At 39.9% G+C, this 23243-nt stretch overlaps 1 protein-coding gene across 1 annotated transcript in view; it reads right to left on the reverse strand.

Moving 5' to 3' along the window:
- The window catches only part of LOC147235175 (kinase suppressor of Ras 1-like), a 42752-nt gene that overhangs the window by 14383 nt on the left and 5126 nt on the right, over window positions 1-23243 (reverse strand). Inside the window, exons 2-5 of the mRNA XM_086177852.1 lie at window positions 2762-2894; window positions 2226-2565; window positions 861-1024; window positions 694-760 (exon numbers count right to left, since the gene is read on the reverse strand). Of these exons, the coding sequence (XP_086033978.1) occupies window positions 694-760; window positions 861-1024; window positions 2226-2565; window positions 2762-2894 (704 nt within the window). The remainder of the gene's footprint in view (window positions 1-693; window positions 761-860; window positions 1025-2225; window positions 2566-2761; window positions 2895-23243) is intronic.

Raw genomic sequence — 23243 nt, forward strand, 5'->3', positions numbered from 1 at the left:
TGTTTCTAGCAGTGACTTTGCTTCTGCTCAATCTTCACAACCAAATAAGGAATGTAGAAAAATACATCCAGTTATTTTGATTAAACCTATTCATTAAAAAGTGTCCTTTACCATCACCTAAAAAAATTTTTTTTTTTTTTCTTCAGGTGAGATAGTTTGAGAACGGTAGTTTCCAGTTCACCAAAAAAGAACCGCAAAATATACTGCTCAAAAAAAATAAAGGGAACACTTGAACAACACAATGTAACTCCAAGTCAATCACACTTGTGTGAAATCATAGTGTCCACTCAGGAAGCAACACAGATTCATTTGGACTTGTTTTAAGGACATTACATCAAAGTTGGATCAGCCTGGAGTTTGTTTTTACACTTTCATTTTGAGTGTGATTCCTAATCCAGACCTCCATGGGTTGATACTATTGATTTCCATTGATCATTTTTGTGTGATTTTGTTGTCAGCACATTCGACTGTGTAAAGAGCAAAGCATTTCATAAGAATATTTCATTCATTTAGATCTAGGATGTGTTTTTTAAGTGTTCCCTTTATTTTTTTGAGCAGTGTATTTAGGATACACCAAGTATTCTTTGAATTTGTATCTCTATATAATAACAGTTTATACCATTTTTAAATCAAACAGCCCATGGGTCATAATGTCACCCAAGCTGAGAGGCTCGGTTGCCGATGGTAACCTACCTGTGTGTTATAGCCAGGCCGATATCTCGCCTCGCCGTCTGAGGGGAACTTTTGTGCGCGGGGACGCCTGTTGAATAAAACCACGTTAGGATTGGAGAAGTACGATAACGTGAAGACGCACCGGACCGTCTAAATGTGGAGAGGAGGGCGATCGACGGGGAACGTACTATCGAGCAGGATGGGGGCGGCGGGCATCGTGTACGGAGCAGAGGCGGGGCCGGGTCCGGGGGTTCGGACTGAAAGCAGCGGGGACCTCAAGGTGGGATCGTCGGGACTGTTCCCCGAGCCGTTAATGTGGAGAGCAGCCAACATCCGATTCTTCTTAGCACCCCTGAAATAAACGTGCGCAGCTTAGAAGCAGGGGCTCAAAAACAAAAAAATCAGATGTGTCTGTAACAAAATGGGTGCAAAATACAAATTGCGGAGAAAAGCGTCGTACATTTGGGAAAAAAAATGGAAAAATGCGTTTTTGTGCAGAAATCTCTTCTTTTCTCACAACAGTCTTGGGTGAATTCTTTTTTACCAGGCATTCGTGTAAAGAACAGCATATGGAGACGCACATGTTCACATTTGGTTAAATATATCAGCCAATTTGGTTAAATATTTGACCTAATTAGTATTTAGGTCGAGTATTTCATTGAAATGTGTTTTCTTTTAGTTTGATCATTTTTTTATGTCATTTTAAATTTGAAGATAACGGCGATTTTGTAACGTCTAAATAAAACGTGTTAAAACATTTTTGTCACTCTTGATAAAAAAGCCAGTAAAAGGTTGACAACACAGTGGATCATTTAAATTTGGCTTTTTTTTTGTTTTTGTCATTAATACATGAAGGACTCAAATAGAAATGGAGGAAATTGCAGGAGTGTGATTTTGTTTTCTTTCCAGTTGTTCATCAATTTAAAAAAATGCAACACGTATTTTGTTAATACAAAAAAAAAACTAACGCCGTATGTCATGCAAATTCATTTTAAATTTAAAAAGGTTGCGTAGCCCCCGGCGTTTTCTTTTAGTTTGATCATTTTTTTTATGTCATTTTAAATTTGAAGATAAAGGCGATTTTGTAACATCTGAATAAAACGTGTTAAAACATTTTTGTCACTCTTGATAAACGAGCCAGTAAAAGGTTGACAACACAGTGGATCATTTAAATTTGGCTTTTTTTTTTTTTTTTTTTGTCATTAATACATGAAGGACTCAAATAGAAATGGAGGAAATTGCAGGAGTGTGATTTTGTTTTCTTTGCAGTTGTTCATCAATTTAAAAAAATGCAACACATATTTTGTTAATACAAAAAAATAATGCCGAATGTCATGCGAATTCATTTCAAATTTAAAAAGGTTGCGTTTTCTTTGCTGTGCGGAAACGGATTCGACCGGCTCTTTGAGAGGCTAAAGGAGAGAATATATAATCCAGAAACAACTATTTTCCTCATCAATTCAATGACAAGTGGAAACTTAACATGCTAATTCATGCAATACGTGATCATGGAGTTCTTAAATCTTCCTCCATAAAGTGGGCTGGTGACCCACCTGATGGTCGCCGGCTCCTCAATGCGATTCGCCAGCTGGGACTCGTGGCTTTTGCTCCGCGTGATGTTGGGGAAAAGCTGCAGCAGCTTGCGTGAAGGTGGCGGAGGCGTGTGCGTCGACTTGGCATTGCACGTTTTTAAGGCACGTGTGACTCGGGGGCTGTTGGGCTCCGGCGCGAAGGCGTCTATCATTTCCTCGGCCGGCGTGCGCGGCCGGTGCTCGTCCGAGTACGGGACGACCGATATGGAGATGGAGCGGCCGTTAGTGTTCGGGGGTGAAGGGTCGCGTGGACCCGTGTGGGAGAAGACATGGATCCCGTGTTGAGACCTTATGTCGCCACCTGTCGAGTCAAAAACAAACCATCAGAAATGATTTTCCATGCTTAAAACAAATCGCGTCGGTCGTTTTATGTTAAACTGTACGGTTTCTGACATATAAGAGCAAACGCATGGATTGTAACAGTATCGGATGATTGTTTGATTTGAACGGGGGATAATTCAGAATTTTCTTTCTGAGAAATCGGCGCTACTGTTCACCTGTTTCAGTCGGGCTCTTGAGACAGGAGAGGGCAGCGGTGAGGCGAGAACGGTCGTCTGAGTTGGAGCGTCTCATTTCGTCCAACGGCTCAGAGCCGAGCGAGCCGTCCGTTGGGCTTTTCCCTGCAGCAGCCTGCAGCAAACGGGACAGGCGTCTATTATTAACGTCTCCGAGGACAGACCTTCTCGAGCTCTGGTGTTTGGGGGTTCTTGAGAATTGTTTTCTTTGTCCCTAGAATGTGCAAAATCAAACACAGCACTTAACACCCTATGGTGATTTGGTTTTGCACTGGAAAATCATCCATCCCATCATCTGTCTCACCAGCGGCTTTTTCAAATCAGAACACAAACACAATTGAAGCACATTATTTGAGAGCCAACCATCCTAATAATGAAACATTGCAGATGTGTGACGAACGTACCGGTTATTTTAAAAGATTAACGTAAACATTTGACCAAAAAATAAGCAGGGAATGTTTCCAAAATATGCAAAAAATGACCTGAAAATCAAAACGACCACAATCCTTCACATCAGTCACAATCAATCTCAATATGTAGTTCAAAAAAATTGCCCATTGTGAATTAGAATTTCTCATGTGGATGTTTTCCAAATGTTTTTTTCATACAACAATCAAATGAATTCCTCATGTGAAAGATAAATGTTTATGTTTGTTTTTAACATGCCTTTTTTTTTTTCTGACGAAACCGCAGACGCCTTATAAACATGGAAGTCCCACTGGAATTTGTTTAGTTAAAAAAAAAAAAAAAATGAGGACATGATAAAAAGGAAGAAAGAATGTCATAAATCAAAATGGGCAGGCAACTCAGAAAAAAAATCAGTTTAGAATTAAATAAATGTCTATGTTTAGTATATTTTTTCCCTTCGGCAGGTGGCTCGGTAAAGCAGAGAACATCAGATGTTCTGCAGATGTTCTGCCTAAACATGATAAACATCACAAACCCCCAAAGATGCAGAGGCTAACGGGAGATATTTTAAGCATATTTTCTGGATCACCCACAGTTTTCTTTTGTTTCTACTTGCTTTTGATGACTAGAAAATGAGTTGTCCTTCTACAAATAACAACACAATCATTCCTGCTTGTAGATCTTTATCTTCACGCTCGACTGGAACATTTACGTTGATTAAAATCAGAGAAACTCAACAGAAATACAGGACATTGGCAAAATTTGAGCGCTGCGTTTAACTCGTCCTGAGCAGAAGCAACCTTTTAGATTTCAAGATTTTCAAACGACACATTGTTCATTCACTCATTCATTCATGCGTCCTGCAGTCAGTGTTGTTGCTGAAAAGTCAGCGGGATGAAGAAGCTTTATTTTTTCCATCTAAATAACGGTTTGATACTGAAGGTCGACACAAATGATTTGCGTGATTGTATGAACGTGAGGTGAAATATTGATTTCTGTGTCGGCGTGCGAATGCAAACCGCTAAACCCATTTGCGGTTTAAATCTCCAACTTTGAAAGTCGGAGACTTCCTCGGTAGACAATAAATTTATTGACATTAAACATCTCTCCGTTTTATTTGCGAAAGTCATTCAGTTATGGTGGATATCCAAAAAAAAAACCGAGGGTCCGGACCGCTCACAAGAGGTGAGGTATAGAGCTTCACCTTGTCAGATAAATCAATTAAAGTTGGTCCAAAATGCTATATTGCTGAATATGCTTACAGAAAAAAAGCAGTTTTCCAAAATTGACTTATTCGGAAAAAAGGTTGGCAGCTCGTTTTCAGAGAAACAGACACGGGATAATGAAGAAGTCCAGACAGAGTGCCGTGCACGGTCAGTGCAGGGAAAGAATGACAACGAAAAATGGGTCGCGTACATTTCAAGCTTGTTATTGAGCTTATTAACGCAGCCGTTTACATCAGCGAGAAAATGTTACCCGAGTTAAAGCACTGAGTTGGACTAGATAGCTGGACCGGATCATTTCCTCGAGTTACTCTGGTGAGTTTCAGGTAATAAATCAGTTGCAGTGAATAAATCAGTTGCAGTGAATAAATCAGTTGTGCTAAAATCCGGACAAATATCACTTTATTACAGAGCGATCGAATCTTCCTCATAGAAGGAAGGTCGGGATCGGCTAATTTTGCACGATGCGTGCGCCGTGCACGGTGATCTGCGCACAAGAAACACGCGTGTAAGAAAGCGTGTATTGTATTAATTTGTCCCGGCGTCGCACAATTGTGTTTCCGGACACGCCGATGTTGTCGATTGACATGCTGATGTTGCACATTATTTCAGCCACTTAAATAAGACCTGGTTTTTCCCTCTGCGAAGGCTTGCCGAGTTGTGAGAGGACTTGAGCGACCTCATAGCTGATATCGTAGCGTTTTCCTGGATTTTATTTAGCGTGGAAAAACTCGCGTCGCTGATCCTGCAGGACAGTCGCTCTCGTAGGACGCCGAGGTCCGACGTTTGGTTTCCTCGCTCGGTGGTACATTTTAAATGATACTCTTTCGTCGCTGCTACAGTTGCGCTGCAAATCAACCGCTAATCTTTGAAGAAATATTCATTCTCCGTGTCTGAACCATTTCCTACCTTGTGTTTCTTTGGTTCTACCATGTTTAATAACCTGGGGTAATTTTTTTTTTTTTTTTTTTAATCTTTTTTTTCTCTGGCTGGAGCAGTAGCCTCGTTCAACAGTAGCTCCCCACCGGTGATAAAACAAAAAGTGCAATATAATCAGGCAAAAGTTTCAAGCAGGGGTTCAAATACTATTCTATATTCTATAGTTTGGACACCCTTTCTTGAAATCAATGGCATACGTTAACTTGCAATGTAAATAACAACAAATAAGGACAAGAAGGAACAAAACTTAGCCACCACTTTGATGGGAGGTGAGTGTATTTTGATATTTGGGCACAAAATATACCGCTCCAAAATATAACGGGAACATTTAAACAACATAATGTAACTCATACTTGTGTGAAATCAAACTGTCCTGTTCAGGGAAGCAACACGGATTCATTTTCACTTGTTTTAAGGACATTACATGTGTTTTTCTACTTTAATTTTGAGCGCGACTCCAAATCCAGGCCTGCAAGGGTTCAGACATTTCATTTCCATCGATCGTGTTGGTGTGATTTGTTGTCATCACATTCAACTATGTCAAGAAAAAAGTATTTAATAAGAATAGTTCATTCCTTCACATCAAGGATGTGTTATTTTAGTGTTCCCTTTATCGTTTGGAGCCGATGAACACGCTGAAAAAGTTTGCTCAACGATGAAAAAAAACAACAAATTCAACCTCTTACTGACAACCATGAAATATGTGAATGTTGTAATACGTGAATGTTGATCTGGCATGTTCTGGTAACGGCACGTTTCTCCTACGAACACGTTTCGCGCCCAGATGTGTGCGTGAAGACTGTCTACGCCACCCGAAAATCTGAATTGAACTGAGCGTTATCAATTTATTCAAAATTAACAAGACCCCATATAGTAGCAGAAAAATCTATTCAAGCTATCTTAGCACGGCAGGCTAATGCACAAATCTTGTGATTAGCAATGTAGAATTTCTCTTAAAAGTGGCTGACGATAAAGTATAAAGTATTAATTTCCACCCTATTTGAAATAAAGCGATATCTTGAAAATGATGAATCCATGATGTGACGGGAATTCATTTCACTGAATTAACCGTTTCAATTTTAACATCTGCATCGTACTGAACGCGCACCGGTAGCAACATAGCAAAAATGACAAAAGTTGTTCCAATGGGGTTTCCAGCAGAACCTTCAAGAGTTTCAGGTAAATATGAGACAGAGACCGCAGGTCCGAACTGATGAAAAGCAAAGCTCCATGATCTTTTTCTGTTGTGAAATGCCAGAACCGATGGAATCTGTTGGCAAAGTGCGTTTACTCTGCTGCTCCCGCGCTGGAATGTGTTTTCTCTGCTCTCGGCATGCGTGTGTGTCTCTGTGTGTTTAAATAAGACTGGCTTCATCTCCTGGCAACCGCAGCTTCCTGCATTGTTTCCCCGGTTAGTGAAGAGGACGGTCAAGGGTTAGAAAAGTGTACCGGACTCCCAACCGCTGGGTAGGTTTCATAAGGGTCTACCTCTGCTCGCTTTGTAGAATCTGAGTGTTGCAGTGACTTTTTGCCCCATGTCATAATATATCTCTTTATTCTGAGCTCAGCTTTTATGAGTGTTGTTATGTAACTCCACTTTCCTCCCACGATCCAAAAATAATCCGGTTTAACGAACATTAAATTGCCCAGACGCGTTAATAGGAGAGCGAACGGTCGCGAGTCTGTATTTGTGGCCGGCGTCCGGTCAACATGAAGCCCCGCCTCTTACAAAATATCAGTTTTGATTGGCTGCGGCGCCACAGCAAGAGCAGTATTAACAATGAATGAATGAATGAATGAATGAATGATCCATAATTTTAAGCACATTTCCTCAACAGCCGGTAGCTGCTCGCAGATTTGTTGCGGACACCATGACTGATGTGCGTAGCTACAACAACATATTGACATTGTTTGATTTCTGGAAGAAAAACATGACGGCGTAAAATATGTGTTCTTTGTTTACAAGAGTGCTTTGCAAAGCTTATCATGCCTCCGTACACATTTTCACAACTAAGTGGCTATCACTGATCACTTTCAAGATATAGCAATCTGCATTTCTCAAAGCTGTGGAACTGGTTATAACATAATCTCTGGCAGCTGCTTATCTGGCGGCACGATTTATACTTGTATATTCCGTCAAATTCTGTATAATTGTTCATATAAGAGCTCTATATGATCCCTCCTGTAGAGTTACTGTATCAGACATCTGTATATTTATAGCTCCGGCCGGCCGTTGTCGCGCACTAATCACTAAACATAATCTGCACAACAATTATCCACCTCTATTTGCACTGGCTGTAAACAAAGAAGGAAAATTGCATTTATTCTTTAATACTGCATTTATCTGAAAATACTGCAGATTCTGCACACACGCACTTCTGCTTTTTGCACTTCTGATTAGACGCTAACGGCATTTTGTTACTCTGTGAGGTGAAAGTAAAGTTGAATCTAATCAAACTCTAAATAGCTGATGTCCTGGCACATAATGGAAGATGTTTTTCACAGAAATAGTGTTTTGTTGCTCACCAGCCTGTAAGCTGTCGTGCCGTGCAACGGAAAAACAAACATCTTGGTCTCACAATATCCACAAGACCTGCAAACAACGCTTTATGTTAATCGTGGATGATTAAATGTATTCCTATTAATATTGAGTCAATATTAATTTGTGAAGGTGAAATTTGTATTTTAAACATATGTGATTGAATATGTGTCACTCCTAAGATAAGAACATTTCATATGAAAGGGCCAAAAAAGGATATACATTATCTCAATATCTGCGCATATATTTTACTTTTGAAATAAGTAAAATTGGCAGATTTTTTGGAACGCGGCAAAGAAAAATCTATTCCACCTATTTTCACTGAGGAGAAAGTGAGATCCCTTTCCGAGTCTAAATTCTGACACCACGGCTCATTTTTGCCTTCAGCATCTTCCAGCGCTCTGCCATGTTGTCGCTCCGTTCGACTTCCCTATTTTCGTCCTCGTGTTTTGAAACCCGGCTTGACACTTTGCGTGAGGACGACGCTTTTGCAGAGTCTGACGGATCGGAAAGACACCCGGTTAGAATGCGGCGATGCACCGGCCTCGCCGTGCGATCTGGATCCTCCGGTTATCAGCCGGCTCCGTTGGCCGCTCTCGTCGCCGTGGGAAACCAGAGTAATGTTTTGCTAGATTTCTTTACTGACAGAGCATAAAGTATCTAGCAGGACTGCACCGGTTCCTGGGATCTCAGGCCGGCGAGACACACCGAGCTGCCAACTGTGTGTATTTACTAGGAATCCTCAACATTCTTGGAGCCTCTGATCCACCTACGGAGATCTTCGGTTTGTTTTCCCAGCGCGGCCGATGCCTGAGAAAAAGTAGCAGGAGAGCAATTCATCCGCCGTCGGGGGGAAACGGTTCGCTTTCCAAGTTTACGAGCTCATCGTCGTGTCGCGTTTCCATCGTCTTACATTTGATTAACATCAAAACAAACGGCGAAAATGGCAGTGACAGTGAAAGGAAAAGCTTGTATAAGGCATGTTACAGCTGGCACTTGGTCACCTGTTTGAGCTTGCAGCGCTCAGGATGTGGATATTTGTTCTCAAAACATCTGATGATCTACCACCGCATTCAATATTGGGTTTTTAAACAAGCTATCTTATGTGTGGCACGAGTGGAACGCCATTCTGCTTTTTATCACAGCGCCGAGTTGCCGTATAAATCTGCGAGGAATGTTAGCGTGTTAAAAAAATGCAAAAGAAAATTAGAGCGTGTGCGCTTTTCAAGCTCATTTTGTCGAATTTTTCAATTCCTCGGAATAGATGTTAATTTGATGCTCGATCGGAACGATTCTAGAGCAGATTTTTCCTCTCACATTCCGGGTCTCTACATACCGCTCTCTGCAAAATCAAATCCTGGAATGTCCTGTATGACTGCAAGTCAGATGAATTTGCACTTTATCTGACCTCTGTCACAAAGGCGTTTTCATTTACAATCAAGTGGTCAAGATTTAATGCGGCAACAGCTGTTAAAAGCATCATCTTAAGTCACTGGCAGCCTGTTTTTCTTTTAATTTCTTGGCGAGAGGACGTGAAATCCAAATGAGCGCTCGCCGATAAATGTCAAAGTAAAAGGAGTTTAGACAACTGTTAAAATCTACATAAGAAAATGAGAATACAAATTTGTCGGGCGATAAAGGGATTTTTTTTTTTTTTTTTAAGAATATATGAAACTTTTGTTATCACTTCTTCAAATTCAGTTTTTCTGTAATTCAAAATAAATAAAATATAATTAGTGAGAAAATTGTAATTTTGCAAACACGTATATGCAAAAAAAAATCATAAATAAATAGATGAAAAAAGAACAGCCTTTAAAAAAAAAAGTTAAAAAAGATTTGTCTGGAAATCACTGTATTGCGAGATGACAAGAGGAGACAAAAATCTTAGATAAAAAATTACGGCAAAACAGGTTAGATATGAGTTTATACTCTTAACGTGTGAGCGTAAGCGTGCAAATGTTGCAATCCGTGCAGAGACGCAGCAGTTAATTTAGATAGCTAGTCTTTCTAAGTCGTCATATAAAGATGATTCTCATTTGAAAACTTAAGCCTTTACTGGCACTGACTTCTGAAGCACAAGTCCTATCCTGTATGAAAAGAGCTCCATCAGTTTTAGCATGGGAGGTATGAGAAATATTAACTATATATCTGCTGAAAAAAACAACAGAAGATGTGGACTTGAATGCAAATATTTTCCCACAGCTATAATTATATTCTTATCAATAAATGTCTTTTCGCAAGATGAGTCAAGTGATAAAAGTGTTTATCTGATTGTTCAGCGCTTCTTATCGTCGTCGTGTTGTATTATCTTCACTTCTGACATTTACATTTGAAATTGAACGTGCATTCAGATTAAATACATGCGTATAATAAGAGCAACAATTTACATGTTTTATTGCAAGCCGCCAAATAAAAAAACAATTTTTTTTTTTTTTTCTGACAATTCATGACTCTGACCCTGAGAGGGAAATCTAAAAGATTTCCTTTGTTTCCCCATTTCATCTTTTTTTTTTTTTCCAAATCAATAATCCAGTTTATATCACACGTATTACAACAGTTAATTGTATCATAAGTTCTGCTGTTATTTTTTTAATTGCCAAACCATAACTTTATAGAACTTAGAGAAAAGCTATAAACCTCATGGCTGCAAAACACACCCTGTCTCTGACAGTGAGGTGCAGTCGGGGAGGCAGCAGAGGCCCTGCCTCATTTACCAATCTCGGAAAGAAAATAATGAAAAATAGAATGACATGGTTATATTTGCGAGTGATTTGCTCTAGAAATGCTTTTTTTCATTTGCCTCAACCAGTTTTAGATTGTATTCAAAATGGCTGGATTTTCATCTTTACTGTTAACACTGAGAAACATGTGCGGCGAGGCAGCCGACTGTTGAGCCTCAACGTGGACTGAGCACTGATGCTCTGCACTAAGACCCTATCGCTGGCTGTCCGTATGTTGCTATTAAAATGATTCAACGTGTTAGTTATTTAAACTACATTTCCAACATACAGTGTTTTTTGTCACCAACTGTATGTGTGTTACTAGTTTCTTGTGCTGAGCGATCATAAAACGACTGCCGGGAGCCACCGAGTGAGGCACGCAGTGCTCCTGCCTCACGGTAGGGGGCGGTGATCTCCAATCAGACAAAAACACTTCAAGTTATCTATGCTATTATTCAGAAGGAGCGGCGCATGGAGTAAAGGTAAGACCGTAATAACTTTTTTTAATTAAATGTGTTTTTTTTTTGTGTGTGCTAGTTTGTATGTGCAAAGAAAGATGATATGAGATTTTAAACATAACCCGTTAACTTCTGCCTATCAAATGGTGAAGAAGCTACACTGTCGGGTTTATATGCTTGTAAATCCGATTGTGACAGTCAGTTCCTCACCAGCCATAAACCTCAACGCACGTCGCTGCTCACCGATCACAACCTAAGCTCAACCAAATATCAATTTCTCAACAATGTAGTCTTCAAACCCAGAAGATGAGCCTGACATTCTAAATATAGGTAATTTACTGTAAATGGTCAAATGGAGCCACAAGTAAACCGGCATGCGCTTATTTGGAAAAGGTCAACGCTGATCAACATATAGAGCACATACTAATTAATGATAAATAAAATAAAGGCGTGAAAGGCTCCTGGGAAGCGCGTGAGTGCTTTGTTTTCGTTGCTATTTCTCGACGCGAAATAGCAATAAAAGGCGAGCTCTTGCTGTTTAGCATGACTGATCCTCTACGGTGACGGTGTTAAAAATGGCAGAAGCTGACGCATACCAGCACCTGGGCAGTGCCTAGGCATGTCTGGGTTGCCTGTTTACAGCCTGACAAGACAGGAAGGACTGAGGCAGGAACACAGATTGGAAACAAGGACGGAACACAGAATCCCAGACACAAATATCTTCCTCTGATTAATTGATGCTCTTTCCCTCGCAGTCTTTCACACACACACATGCAGAAACAGGCTGGTAGTACAGCAGATAAGAGGGGAGGGTAGAGTCCACAATAACAGGCACGTGGGTTTGCGCCTCCACCTCACAAGCAAACTAGAAACCATCATGAAACCGGTCGCTTCCGGCACCAAAACGCAAACCAGCTGGATAAACACCGGCCATCTGTGAAGACGCACCGCCTGACGCCACAGCAGCGCTCCGCATAACTATGCGACTATTCTTTCACGACAAGGAAGTGGAGGAAAACCCTTTCTAATTGACCCCGAGGAAAGGATCGGACGTTACCATGTCGACGGGATTCACCGAGCGCTCCGACCTCTGCTCTCATAATCCAGACGCCGGTTGAGAGTAATCCGTGAAAGCGGCGGCGAGCTGCTGGGAAGCGCACTGACAGAAAGCCAGCAGATCTTCCCAGCACTGTTATCACACTCCCTGTTTTTCTCCTCCCTCTGCGCTCCCCCCTCCCTTTCCCAGCGGGGCCTTTCAGAAAGGGCCCGCTCTTCCTGACATGCCGACGCCATGCATCGGATCCAGGACACCCACGTCGCCTCGAAGCGTCGTGCCGTTTCATCGATCGGGGCGATCGGACCCTCTCTGTTCGCGTAAAAAAACCTGTAAAAACCATTTATTTGTTGTTGTTTTTTTTCTCACTTCCTGATCCTTTTCTCTCAAGTTTCACATGTCTAATCAGCGCTGCACCGCACCCTGCTTCGCCTGAAATCCTCCACTTCCTCTGCGTGCCGTTTTCCCCATATGACCATTCGCTGCCGTGACGCAGGACTTAGAAGACACACAGAGGCAGGAGAGCGAGGCAGGAGAGAGGGGGTGTGTCTGCAGACCTTCTCAACACTTCCTGTCCCTCGGCCAACAGAAAAACATGGGGTTATTTAATCTTAACAGAGAAAAATGTATATTTTGCCCACTTTTGCCACGCTAAGGGTAACGGCGGGGTCATAATACTGATAAATAAAGGGAACGCTTAAAAAACACATCCTAGATCTAAATGAATGAAATATTCTTATGAAATACTTTGCTCTTTACACAGTTGAATGTGCTGACGACAAAATCACACAAAAATGATCCATGGAAATCAATTGTATCAACCCATGGAGGTCTGGATGAGGAATCACACTCCAAATTAAAGTGTAAAAACAAACTCCAGGCTGATCCAACTTTGATGTAATGTCCTTAAAACAAGTCCAAATGAATCTGTGTTGCTTCCTGAGTGGACACTATGATTTCACACAAGTGGGATTAACGTGGAGTTACATTGTGTTGTTCAAGTGTTCCCTTAATTTTTTTGAGCAGTATATATATATATGTATAAAAGATAAGATAAGAACAACTTTATTTATCCCGAAGGAAATTGTTGTGCCATAGTTTCAAGCAAAACATAACAATAATAGATAATAGTAGGAAGAAGGGAGAATAAGAAATACAATAAAATATAAAGTGTCATATTTATATATATATATATATATATATATACATACACAGTATATTGCGACTGTGTGTGTGTGTGTGTGTGCGCACCCCCAGTCATGAATAAGTTAACCCTCATATTATGTTAAGGGTCAATTTGACCCATTTGACCCATTGACCAAATGGGTGAAATTGACCCTTAACATGATATGAGGGTTAAGAGAACAGGGATGTGTTTAATCTATGCACAAACATTTTTCGCAAAGGATATTTTAATGGATTGAGCATTTTTTGAAGTAGATGTTTGGCTCTTTTGACAAGTGCATCCTCGCTGAGCGCTTTTGATCAGATCTCACCTTCCTGCTCGACATGCAAATAACTAACTATGTTCTCCCTGGTGGCGAAAACCAAATGCATTGTTGCCTCGCCAACACGCTTGCACGCGGTTGTTTTTATCTAAAGAGAAAAAGTTTAGCACACTCATCATTTCATTGAGACAACTAACACTGCCGGTTGTTTTTGGGACCTTCGCTTTACGTGATCAGCCTGAAAACTGCAAAAATATGAAAGAAAGTGTCGGTGTTGTCATTAAATGGCATTGATTATGTTTTTTTCTTTCTTGTTGATGGGATCCAGCTGATATGAACTTTATTTGTGGACAATCTATTCATTCCTTCCTCTAACCTTTATATTAAAATCACCCTTAGAAGCCAATGAGAGGGCCGACACACATACTTCTTTCTCTATAAAGTTCTAACAATAGATGTTTGCAAAAAAAAAAAAAAAAAAACTGCAACGCTAAACCATATTTTTTTGCACTTTAAAATTCTACCCAAGGCACTTGAAGGTAAAGCCTGGGGTTAAAAGCTGTTTAACATCTCCAGTAACAAAATGAGTACATGCACTTCTTAGGCAGTAAAAGAATGGCTCCAAAATTCAGACACAGGGAAAACAAAACAACTTGTCAGTAAAAGGAAAAAGAAATTTGATTCTCAATCATAGTTGATTCAGTGCTGTGGGATATTTTAATATCCCAAAAGTGCTATTCTTGAAATAAATGACTGTAAAATAATTCAATCAAGGTCCTGGAAGCAAAATATTGATTATTATAACACGTTGAAACAAACCTCGATCGGCAAAGAATCAGTGTTTCTTAAAAACAGAGACAGAAACTCATGTCACGTCCTTATTTCCATTTAAGCGTCAGCAGATCCGTGGTCATATTTTCTTTGCTGACACGGCAAAAATATTTTTCATATTTACAACTCAGGTGTTGCGGCGGTTTTGTCCTTCTGATGACGGAGGACTTTTCTGTGTGGAGTTTGGATATTCTCCCTGCGTCTGCACGAGGTTCCTCCCAAAATCCAACAACATGCAGTCGGATGATTGGAGAGGAAAACAAACAAAAAAAAAAAAAAAAAAAGAATAAAAAACCTTCAGGCAGGCAGTCTGGTTGTTAATAACTCCGTCCTCAAAGATAAACATGGGTGTTATCGCTATTAAACATCTACCTGGCCTTTAGAAAACGGCAAATTATAACCAAATATTTTGAAACGGGCATCAAAATGGCTCATTTCTGCTTCTTTTACGGTGCTAATTCACACTGTGAGCACATCGTTTCTGTCCTCATGTGTTCTTGGTTTCGCTCCTCCTGGAGAGAAGCTGGAGTGAAACCCTCACCGCATGTGGGCGCCGAGGTGGCCGACAGGAAACCACAACGTGAGCCGTCACCGGTGGACGGCGACGTCTCCCTTCGTTTCCTTCTGAGCTGACCTCAAAACCCTCGGCTGACGCAAAACCGGTCCGACCGGCTGCAGAACCTGCACGTCAGGGTGAAAGCGCAGCGGCGTGGGTTCGACCGGCAGGCGACTCGTCCCGCTGTTTGACCGGTAAAACGGCGCTCCCTGCTGGTGTTTTTACATTTCAGCGCGATCGAGCCCGGCTTGAGCGCTGCGATGGGCTCAGGAGGAACGGTTCACCATGCTGTGGTGGAAGAAGGAGCGGCAGCGTCTTAGTGATATTTCTTTTGGTGCTTTGGTCTCGCCTGACGGAAGTGAACGCCGCGGCGAATCCACCTTCTCCATCCAACCCTATTCTCTGGATCCTCCTCTCTCACTCCCACGAACTTCATATTTGCAGCGTCCAGAAGATCACCAGAACCCCACTACCTCCTCTGAGGAGCATCTGCTACCGCAGAGTCCACAGGAGAGACGCCTCCATCGCCAAGTTGCACGCCACGCCCCAGGAATGTGAAATGTAGAACGGCACGATTTAAGAACTCGTTCTACCCGACTGCCGTCGGGACTTCTAAACGTTTGACGCTCATTCTTCTCGCACGTGGAACGACTGCCCGTTTAACCTGCACTTTGTGAGTTGCACGCCAAGCTGCACTCAAAGGTCTCATGGCGCTGCCACTGTTCTATTGTGATCTCCATATTCATATCTATAATCAGATTTAAAATCATCTTTACACTTTGCACATATCCAAATGCACTGCAGTGCAGGGAAACACCTTTCTACATCATATATGGGACAATAAACGCGATGAATCTCTCTAGACCTCCGATTCCTCCAATTTCACTCCCAAAGAAAACCTCAACATCTGCATCTCAGCGACGTCCGGATCTGCATCCAGTCTTTTGGTTATTGTCACTGTTTGTAGATCCGACCCGGCATTTTACGGCCTGCAAGCCACATCTGGCTGTTCTGCTTTTTTATCCGGCCCGCCAAACTACTTTATTTGAATATTTCGATAAGTTTTTTCAATCAATATTGAATTTAGAAACTCTTTATTTTTTTCTTTTAGTATGGATGATTACATACAAAATAATGCTGGTACATTTATACGATCATTAATGATTTAAAAATTGAAATAAAAAGATCTGAAAATTTAAATATTTGAATTGCAATTTTCATTTTTTTTCAGTTTAAATGCTATCTAGTTGGCTTGTGCATAAAAATCAAATAAGAGATATGAAATAAGAAATTTTTAAATTATTTTACTGGTTGCTGTGGGACCGGACCCCGTATTACGACGCGGTGGCACGTTTGTGTAAAAAGAAATCCTCCCCAGGACGGCCCCGAGTCACAATGCCTCTTCAGAGTGACTGCACACATTTTTTTGGATCCTACAGAAAATATTTGCAACCCTCATTTGGATTTCAGAAGCGATAAACAAGAGCACTGGAGAGTGTGGAGGAGAGGTGAAGAAACATGTGCAAGCAGGTTGGAACAAACGCAGAACGCTATCAGTGGTCATTTGGGATAAAAAAAAGTATCCGCAAGAATGAACGGTAAAGTTTGTTTTACCCACAGCGTTATTGAGGAAAGACTGGAGGCGGAGATGAAAATGTCGATGTCATGGATGGACGGGATCAAGGATGAGAACGTTAGATGTTTTGAGATGAATTAAGAGAGGCGACAACAAGATGGATCAAATAAATCCTGTTGAAAGGAAGTGAAAGTTGTGCTTCCTGGTTGGAAAAAACACAAACCATTGCTATGATATCAAAGTTGGGACCGACACATTCTCCACGACGGTCCACTATTCTCCAAAATCCAGCATCGATCCGCAGGATTGTTGGATCGCACTCCATCATTTTCCTTGTCGATCGCTATTTGCAAGCACTCAGATATAGTGGCTGACGACAGACGTGCGCGCCGTGTCACCTGATGCAGTCAGATTCTGCTCTGAGACCAGACATTCCTGCACAGTGACTCATATTATGGGTCAGAGTGACACTGTTGCTAGTCAGGTCTGAGCTAACAGCCCGAGTCCTCACACACACCACACACAACGCTCACACACACACTGCACGCGTTGGTGTTAACTCCATCTGCAACACTTGTCTCCAAAAATACTATTTCTAGTGCAACTTGAAGAAGAGATTTGTCATTTAAATCATATAGATAGATAGATAGATAGACAGATAGACAGATAGATAGATAGATAGATAGATAGATAGATAGATAGATAGATAGATAGATAGATAGATAGATAGACAGATAGACAGATAGATAGATAGATAGATAGATAGATAGATAGATAGATAGATAGATAGATAGATAGATAGATAGATAGATAGATAGATAGATAGATACGTCTTCTTCTAGACCTCCAGACATATCTTGCAGATACTTTAGACCTTAAATGTTTATTACGGCAAATTGCTTCAGTTTATGTTTTGTTTTCTCTGAAAATGTCCCGGCATCCGTGTTTGGATCCTCATCCTTTGAGATCCAACTACAGTTTTGTTGCAGATCAGTGAATTAGAGTCTGCTTTACTTCACGTGCCCTGCAGTTTGGTTTAGCACATGAAAATATTCAAGTGATCTATAATGTGTGTACTGAAGTCACTTGAGAAGCTGCTGTCTTCATGGATCAGGAATCTCCATGGTGTGTGAAGAAAAGCGCTTCTCTTCCTTTTTCAAAACGTTTCCAAAATCGAGGTCAAACGCCGGTGCCTGGCGTCTCCTCCCATTTGGGCGCATTAACACACACAGATCGCAGCAAAGACAAATGCTTGCAGGACTGAGATCACAACACGGTCGTTCTGCAAGCGGATTCACGCGCTTTGGCCTCTAAGCTTCCATCGCATCCGTGCAATTCCCGTGTTCGCACCTGGCCGGAGAGACCGCAGCAAAAGGGAAAACCAACCCGTTTGTTTCAAGACAGGCGTGACGACATTTCTCAAGAGGTGTAAAGCTACGGTTGCAATCAGCAAACGCGCACGCACACACACACGGTAATAAAGTCCTGAATACGACCGCCTGTTGTCTTGTTGTCGTACCTCAGTAAAGCGCCAGCGTCCGGTCAGCGATCCAGCGAGTGTCGCTAAGTTCCACCTGCAGAGTCTCAAACACCACCTGCTCCTTCCTCTTTAACACCTGAGCAGGGGAAAAAAAATCAAATCCCATCTGTGAGTCTCCCCTCTACATGTTTTCATCTCCAACACACTGTCAGGAGTGTCAAAATGTGTGTGTTAGTGTGCGCAACGTGTGGCCTTGTGTGTGTCGGTATGTGCAGAGTCTGGTTCGGGTGTGTATAAATAGCAAGCGGGGCAGGGACGACAGCTTGCCGAGCAGCTGACTCGACACATTCTACTTTGGCTCATCACACACACACACCGCGTGGTTGAAGACACTCTGGTCCAACCAGCTCGGGACCAGAACCATCAGGCGTCTGGCGGCACCCGAAACGGAGACGCTTTACATGCAACTTCGCAAAACGATGGCAAATTATCGGTCTAAATAATGCAACTTGGGATTGTTTGATCGGCTACGATTTACCTGCAATAACAAAGATGGATGACATATTCTAGTTGTTCCATTTTAGCAAAATGTCTAAGCTAACGATAATATCAGCGTCGGCCTTACTGACCGCTTCTGTTTATCATTTGCACATCTGGGGAACTTTTCCAAACCAGGGTTCTTCACGCCGTCGAGCCGAACCAGCGCCAGCGTGATGCCCATCATTCTACATCCAAGATTCAGAGTGTTTATTATCGCATGCACAGTGTAGAAGGTGTTTCCCCGTGCACTGAAATTCCTACTCTGTTGTCCGCAGTGCATTTGGATATGTGCTGACAGGAAGAGTAAAGCTCAAAAATGAACACATGAATAAATAAATAAAATTGAAAAGAAAAAGAGAGAAAAGACAATTATCTATCTATCTATCTATCTCTCTCTGTATAGATATATATTTGTATATATAATATAATATATACATGTATAATATATACAAATATACACACATATATATATTTGTACATACACACACACACACAAACACACACATATATACATATACACACACATCTATACATATATATGCACGTATATATATGCACAGTTATACACACATTCACACAAACACATACATATACACACATATGTACATATATACACACAGATATATATATATATACACACATATACACACACACATACATATATACACACACACACATATATACATACAGTATATACACATATATATATACACATATACACACACATATATATATACATAAACATATATTATATATACACACACATATATATATACACACATACTAATATTTTAATGGGTTTATGTCTACATATATGTATACATATTTATATGTATATGTGTATATATAGATATATGTATATATGTTGTTGTTACATGAATCCCAAATGTCAGCATTGTCTCAGGAACTGAAGGTAAGGCTAGTTTCAGTTTGGGGGACCCCCCCCACCCCCCAACCTATTCATTTAAAAAGAAAGGCTTCACTATGTTTACACGTGCACCTCTCTTTGCAAACCCTGTTGTTCTGAAAATCTGGTGTGGAGAAGTTCTTGTATATCTTAGTTGAGATTAATCCGTTTACCCCTCATGAAAACCAACACATTCAGTATCAATGTAATCCACACATTTCTAAATCCCACCGTGCTTTTAAGGTAATTCACTAAAAATGAAAATAAGAGTCCCGTAACATTTATACATGAAAATGAAGTCAATAATAAAAGCAAACGCTGACATGTAAGCAGAGGCTGCTCAGCTGTCATATCATGTGATGAGTCACCGTTTACACTTTGTGCCCATAAAAAAACACTAGAGAGAAAACAAAGTGATAAATATGTTATATTCTTGTGCAGAAGCTGTGCAGATGTGATCTGATCTCAGTGGGAAATATTCACTCGCGTCCCCAGAAGACCAGGATTATGCACCTTCTGCAGGGTATTTCACCTGACTTTGGATACAGCAAAGGGTTTGCTCATCCTTTCAATCCAGCACAAGGTTCTTTAAAACACACCTGATGAAAATCCACTGCGCCAAACACTTTAGGAACTTCAAATTATAAAAATAGAACCAATAACCTCTTGCTGACATTGGAGATACTAATATTATCCTGCCTATTTTTGTTTATTTATTTTATATCCTGCCTATTTTTGTTTATTTTATTCTTTGCTATTTATTTTTGTCACTCTATTTGTATTTTTGTTTAGTTCTGGTTGTGTATTTTTCACCCTCACTGTTCCTTGACGTTGCTGTTGTCTCCCTGATGTTTTTTCGTTTGTTTGTCTTGCTATCTCCTGTCTTCTGCCTTTCTATTTGTATTTACACTCATATTTAAATTCATATGTATTTCTTTTTTTTTTACATAACTGCTACGCTGCTGTGACAAAGGAATTTCCCCCATGGGGATCAATAAAGTTTATCTCAGCTTATCTTATCTTATGAGACAAAAAAGACTTGATCATTTCTTAACTCATCTCAATTTTAATTCAGAGTGTGATTATAGTTTTTCCACTTTACCAGAATCACAATTTCAGTTTCTGTTCGCTCCAAACGGCAGATTTTCTTTATATTCGTGATTCTTGATTCTGCTCTTCTACATCATTTCGGGTCAGTTTGATTTAAAACTAGATCAAGTGCGACCTTGGTGTTACTTCTATATCGACTGGCACCTCGGAAAACCCCACGGTAACATCAGCCAGTGAACAATTGATTTTGTAAGTGCGTAAAAGCAACACGACACTCGCGGTAGACAAAGTAGGTCAAACTCTTCCGTCTTTTCGCTTTGCATGTTTCTCTCATGCTCAGCACAGCTCCTCTGCAGGGATCCACCATCAAGAAAACAACTTTTAAAGAATCCCACACCGGATCACCAAAGGCGTCCTAATACAATAAATCCACCGGTAAAACCAACGCTGAGTGGAGTGTGTGTTCACCATGTGTGTTTTTCTGTCATTCTGTTCACATCGGGATATAATATCTGAATTTTCCCTCGAAAAATGCATAGAAAATCACATCTGACGCCTAAATTACTGAAGAACATGTGTTTTAATTGTACTTCTGAGTAACAAGATTTGAAAAATAAACCAGACATAACATAACTACTTAAAAAAAGTAATAACTAAAACTGAAGTGGTCGAATTCTTGCTTTTCTCTTGAACTTTTCAAAATCAAACACCTTGTTCATATTCATGAGATTTCTCTTCAATTCACATATTTGGCTTATTTCTAAACATTTTGGAGCTATTTTGGTGAATTTTGTGTAAATATTTAATTGCTACTTGCAAATTTCCTTCCATTTGGAGACCAGAACTCACAATTAGAAGATAATCCATAATTATAAATCTATATTGTCCATTGCTACATAATTGCTTCTATTATTTGTGCTTTCAGCTGCATCAACTTATATTCTTTTAAAATTTTTCAAAACTGGACACCTTGCTTATATTCATGTAAATTGTCTTCAATCTACAGTTCATTTTTTGCTAATTTCTAAATATTTGGGACTATTTATGTGATTTATTTTTTTATTGCTTCTTGCAAATTTCCTTCCATTTGGGGGCCAAAACTCACACTTTGAAGAAAATCCATAATTATACTGTATATCTATATTGCTACACAATCGCTTCTATGATTTGTGCTTTCAGCTGCATCAACTTATATCACACTCAGAAGGGTCTCTGGCACATTATTAAGGTTGACACAAACTGAAAAGAGTCAGGCAATGAAAAGCAAAAGATGCAGAAAACAAAGCAAAACAAAGGTGGGAGTTAAAAAAAAAAAAAAAACCACATGGGACTTTCCTAACTGTCACATTCACACGACAAGTCAATAATAATCAAGGATTCCACTTGATGCTGCTTAAAACAAGCGTTTTGCAAATTATAATAGCATTTATAATCCCTCTCTCTGCCACATCACCAACACGTTCACATTCACCTTCCTCTTTCCTTCAGCGGAAAATTATTAAAAAAAAAGAAAAAAAAAATTGAAATGTAAAAAAAAAAAAAAAAAAAAAAAAAGTTAAAATCAGCATTTAAAAATTTATTTTTAATTTTCAATTCATTTCTTGGGCTCATTAGCGAGATGTTGGATGGTCGCTAACATGCATAGAGACAAACATGCAAACTCCTCACAGATTGTCTTTTGTGCTGTGAGTGTGAACGCCAACTGCCTCCAAAACAGGGTAAAATACAAATATATAAAGACATTTGAAAACAAATCTAACCATCAAAATGAGCGTTCTGGAGCTTTTATTCTTTTGTTTTGAGTTTCCGATATAATGGCATGCAGTTCTGGTTATCTCCGCTGACGAATCCAAATTTAATCGTAAATCTGTAAAACGCGGTTTTGGACTTTTATTCTAATTGTCAGTTTTCAACTTGTTTAGCTTTTCAACATTTCTAGTTTTATTTTCTTGCAGAGTTTTCCTTTTTTGACAAGAAAGAGCTTCATTCTGATTGTTACTTGTAGACTGGAACCTTCTTTTGGACTTTTGAGCTAATACGTCCCCTGCTTCATGTCGCATATCTTGTTGGCTCATCGTTAGCCACTAGTTAGCCACTAGTTAGCCACTAGTTCACCTGCCACAGGTTTACTCGAGGGTCGCCAACCCGCGGCTCTACCATCCCTCTGACGCGCCTTTTGAAAGTATTACATTAAAATGTATTTTATTTTAGTTTGTTCAAATGTCATTTTAAATTTGAAAATTATGGCGATTTTATGTGACATCCAAAGGTATCATTACGTAACATTATGGTGTAACATCCAAATAAAACATGTTAGTATATTTTTGTTTCTCTTCATAAGCGACTGCAAAGAGCGAGGATGGTATTTTTGTTTTGTTTTTGGCAAATAATTTCATTTTGGCTTTTTTTTCCATAAAGACGAGGAGGACTCAAATAGACATTGTGTATTTTACTTAAAAGTAACCTTCAACCAAATATCTTTTTTTCCTCCCCAAAGAAGTTCAAAAGTATTCAAAATGTAACTTAACTGTAATTGAGATGTAATTTTTGTAATTTATATATATATATATATATATATATATATATATATATGTGTGCGTATATATATGTAAGATAAGATAAGATAAGATAAGATAAGATAAGATAAGATAAGACCAACTTTATTTATCCCGGAAGGAAATTTTTGTGCCAGAGTTTCAAGTAAAACATAACAATAATAGAAAATAGAAGGAAGG

This window comes from Fistularia commersonii, chromosome 3 (genome assembly GCF_037954325.1).
Source record: "Fistularia commersonii isolate RoL2024-O1a breed Wild chromosome 3, RoL_Fcom_v1.0, whole genome shotgun sequence".
Taxonomy (NCBI): Eukaryota; Metazoa; Chordata; class Actinopteri; order Syngnathiformes; family Fistulariidae; genus Fistularia; species Fistularia commersonii.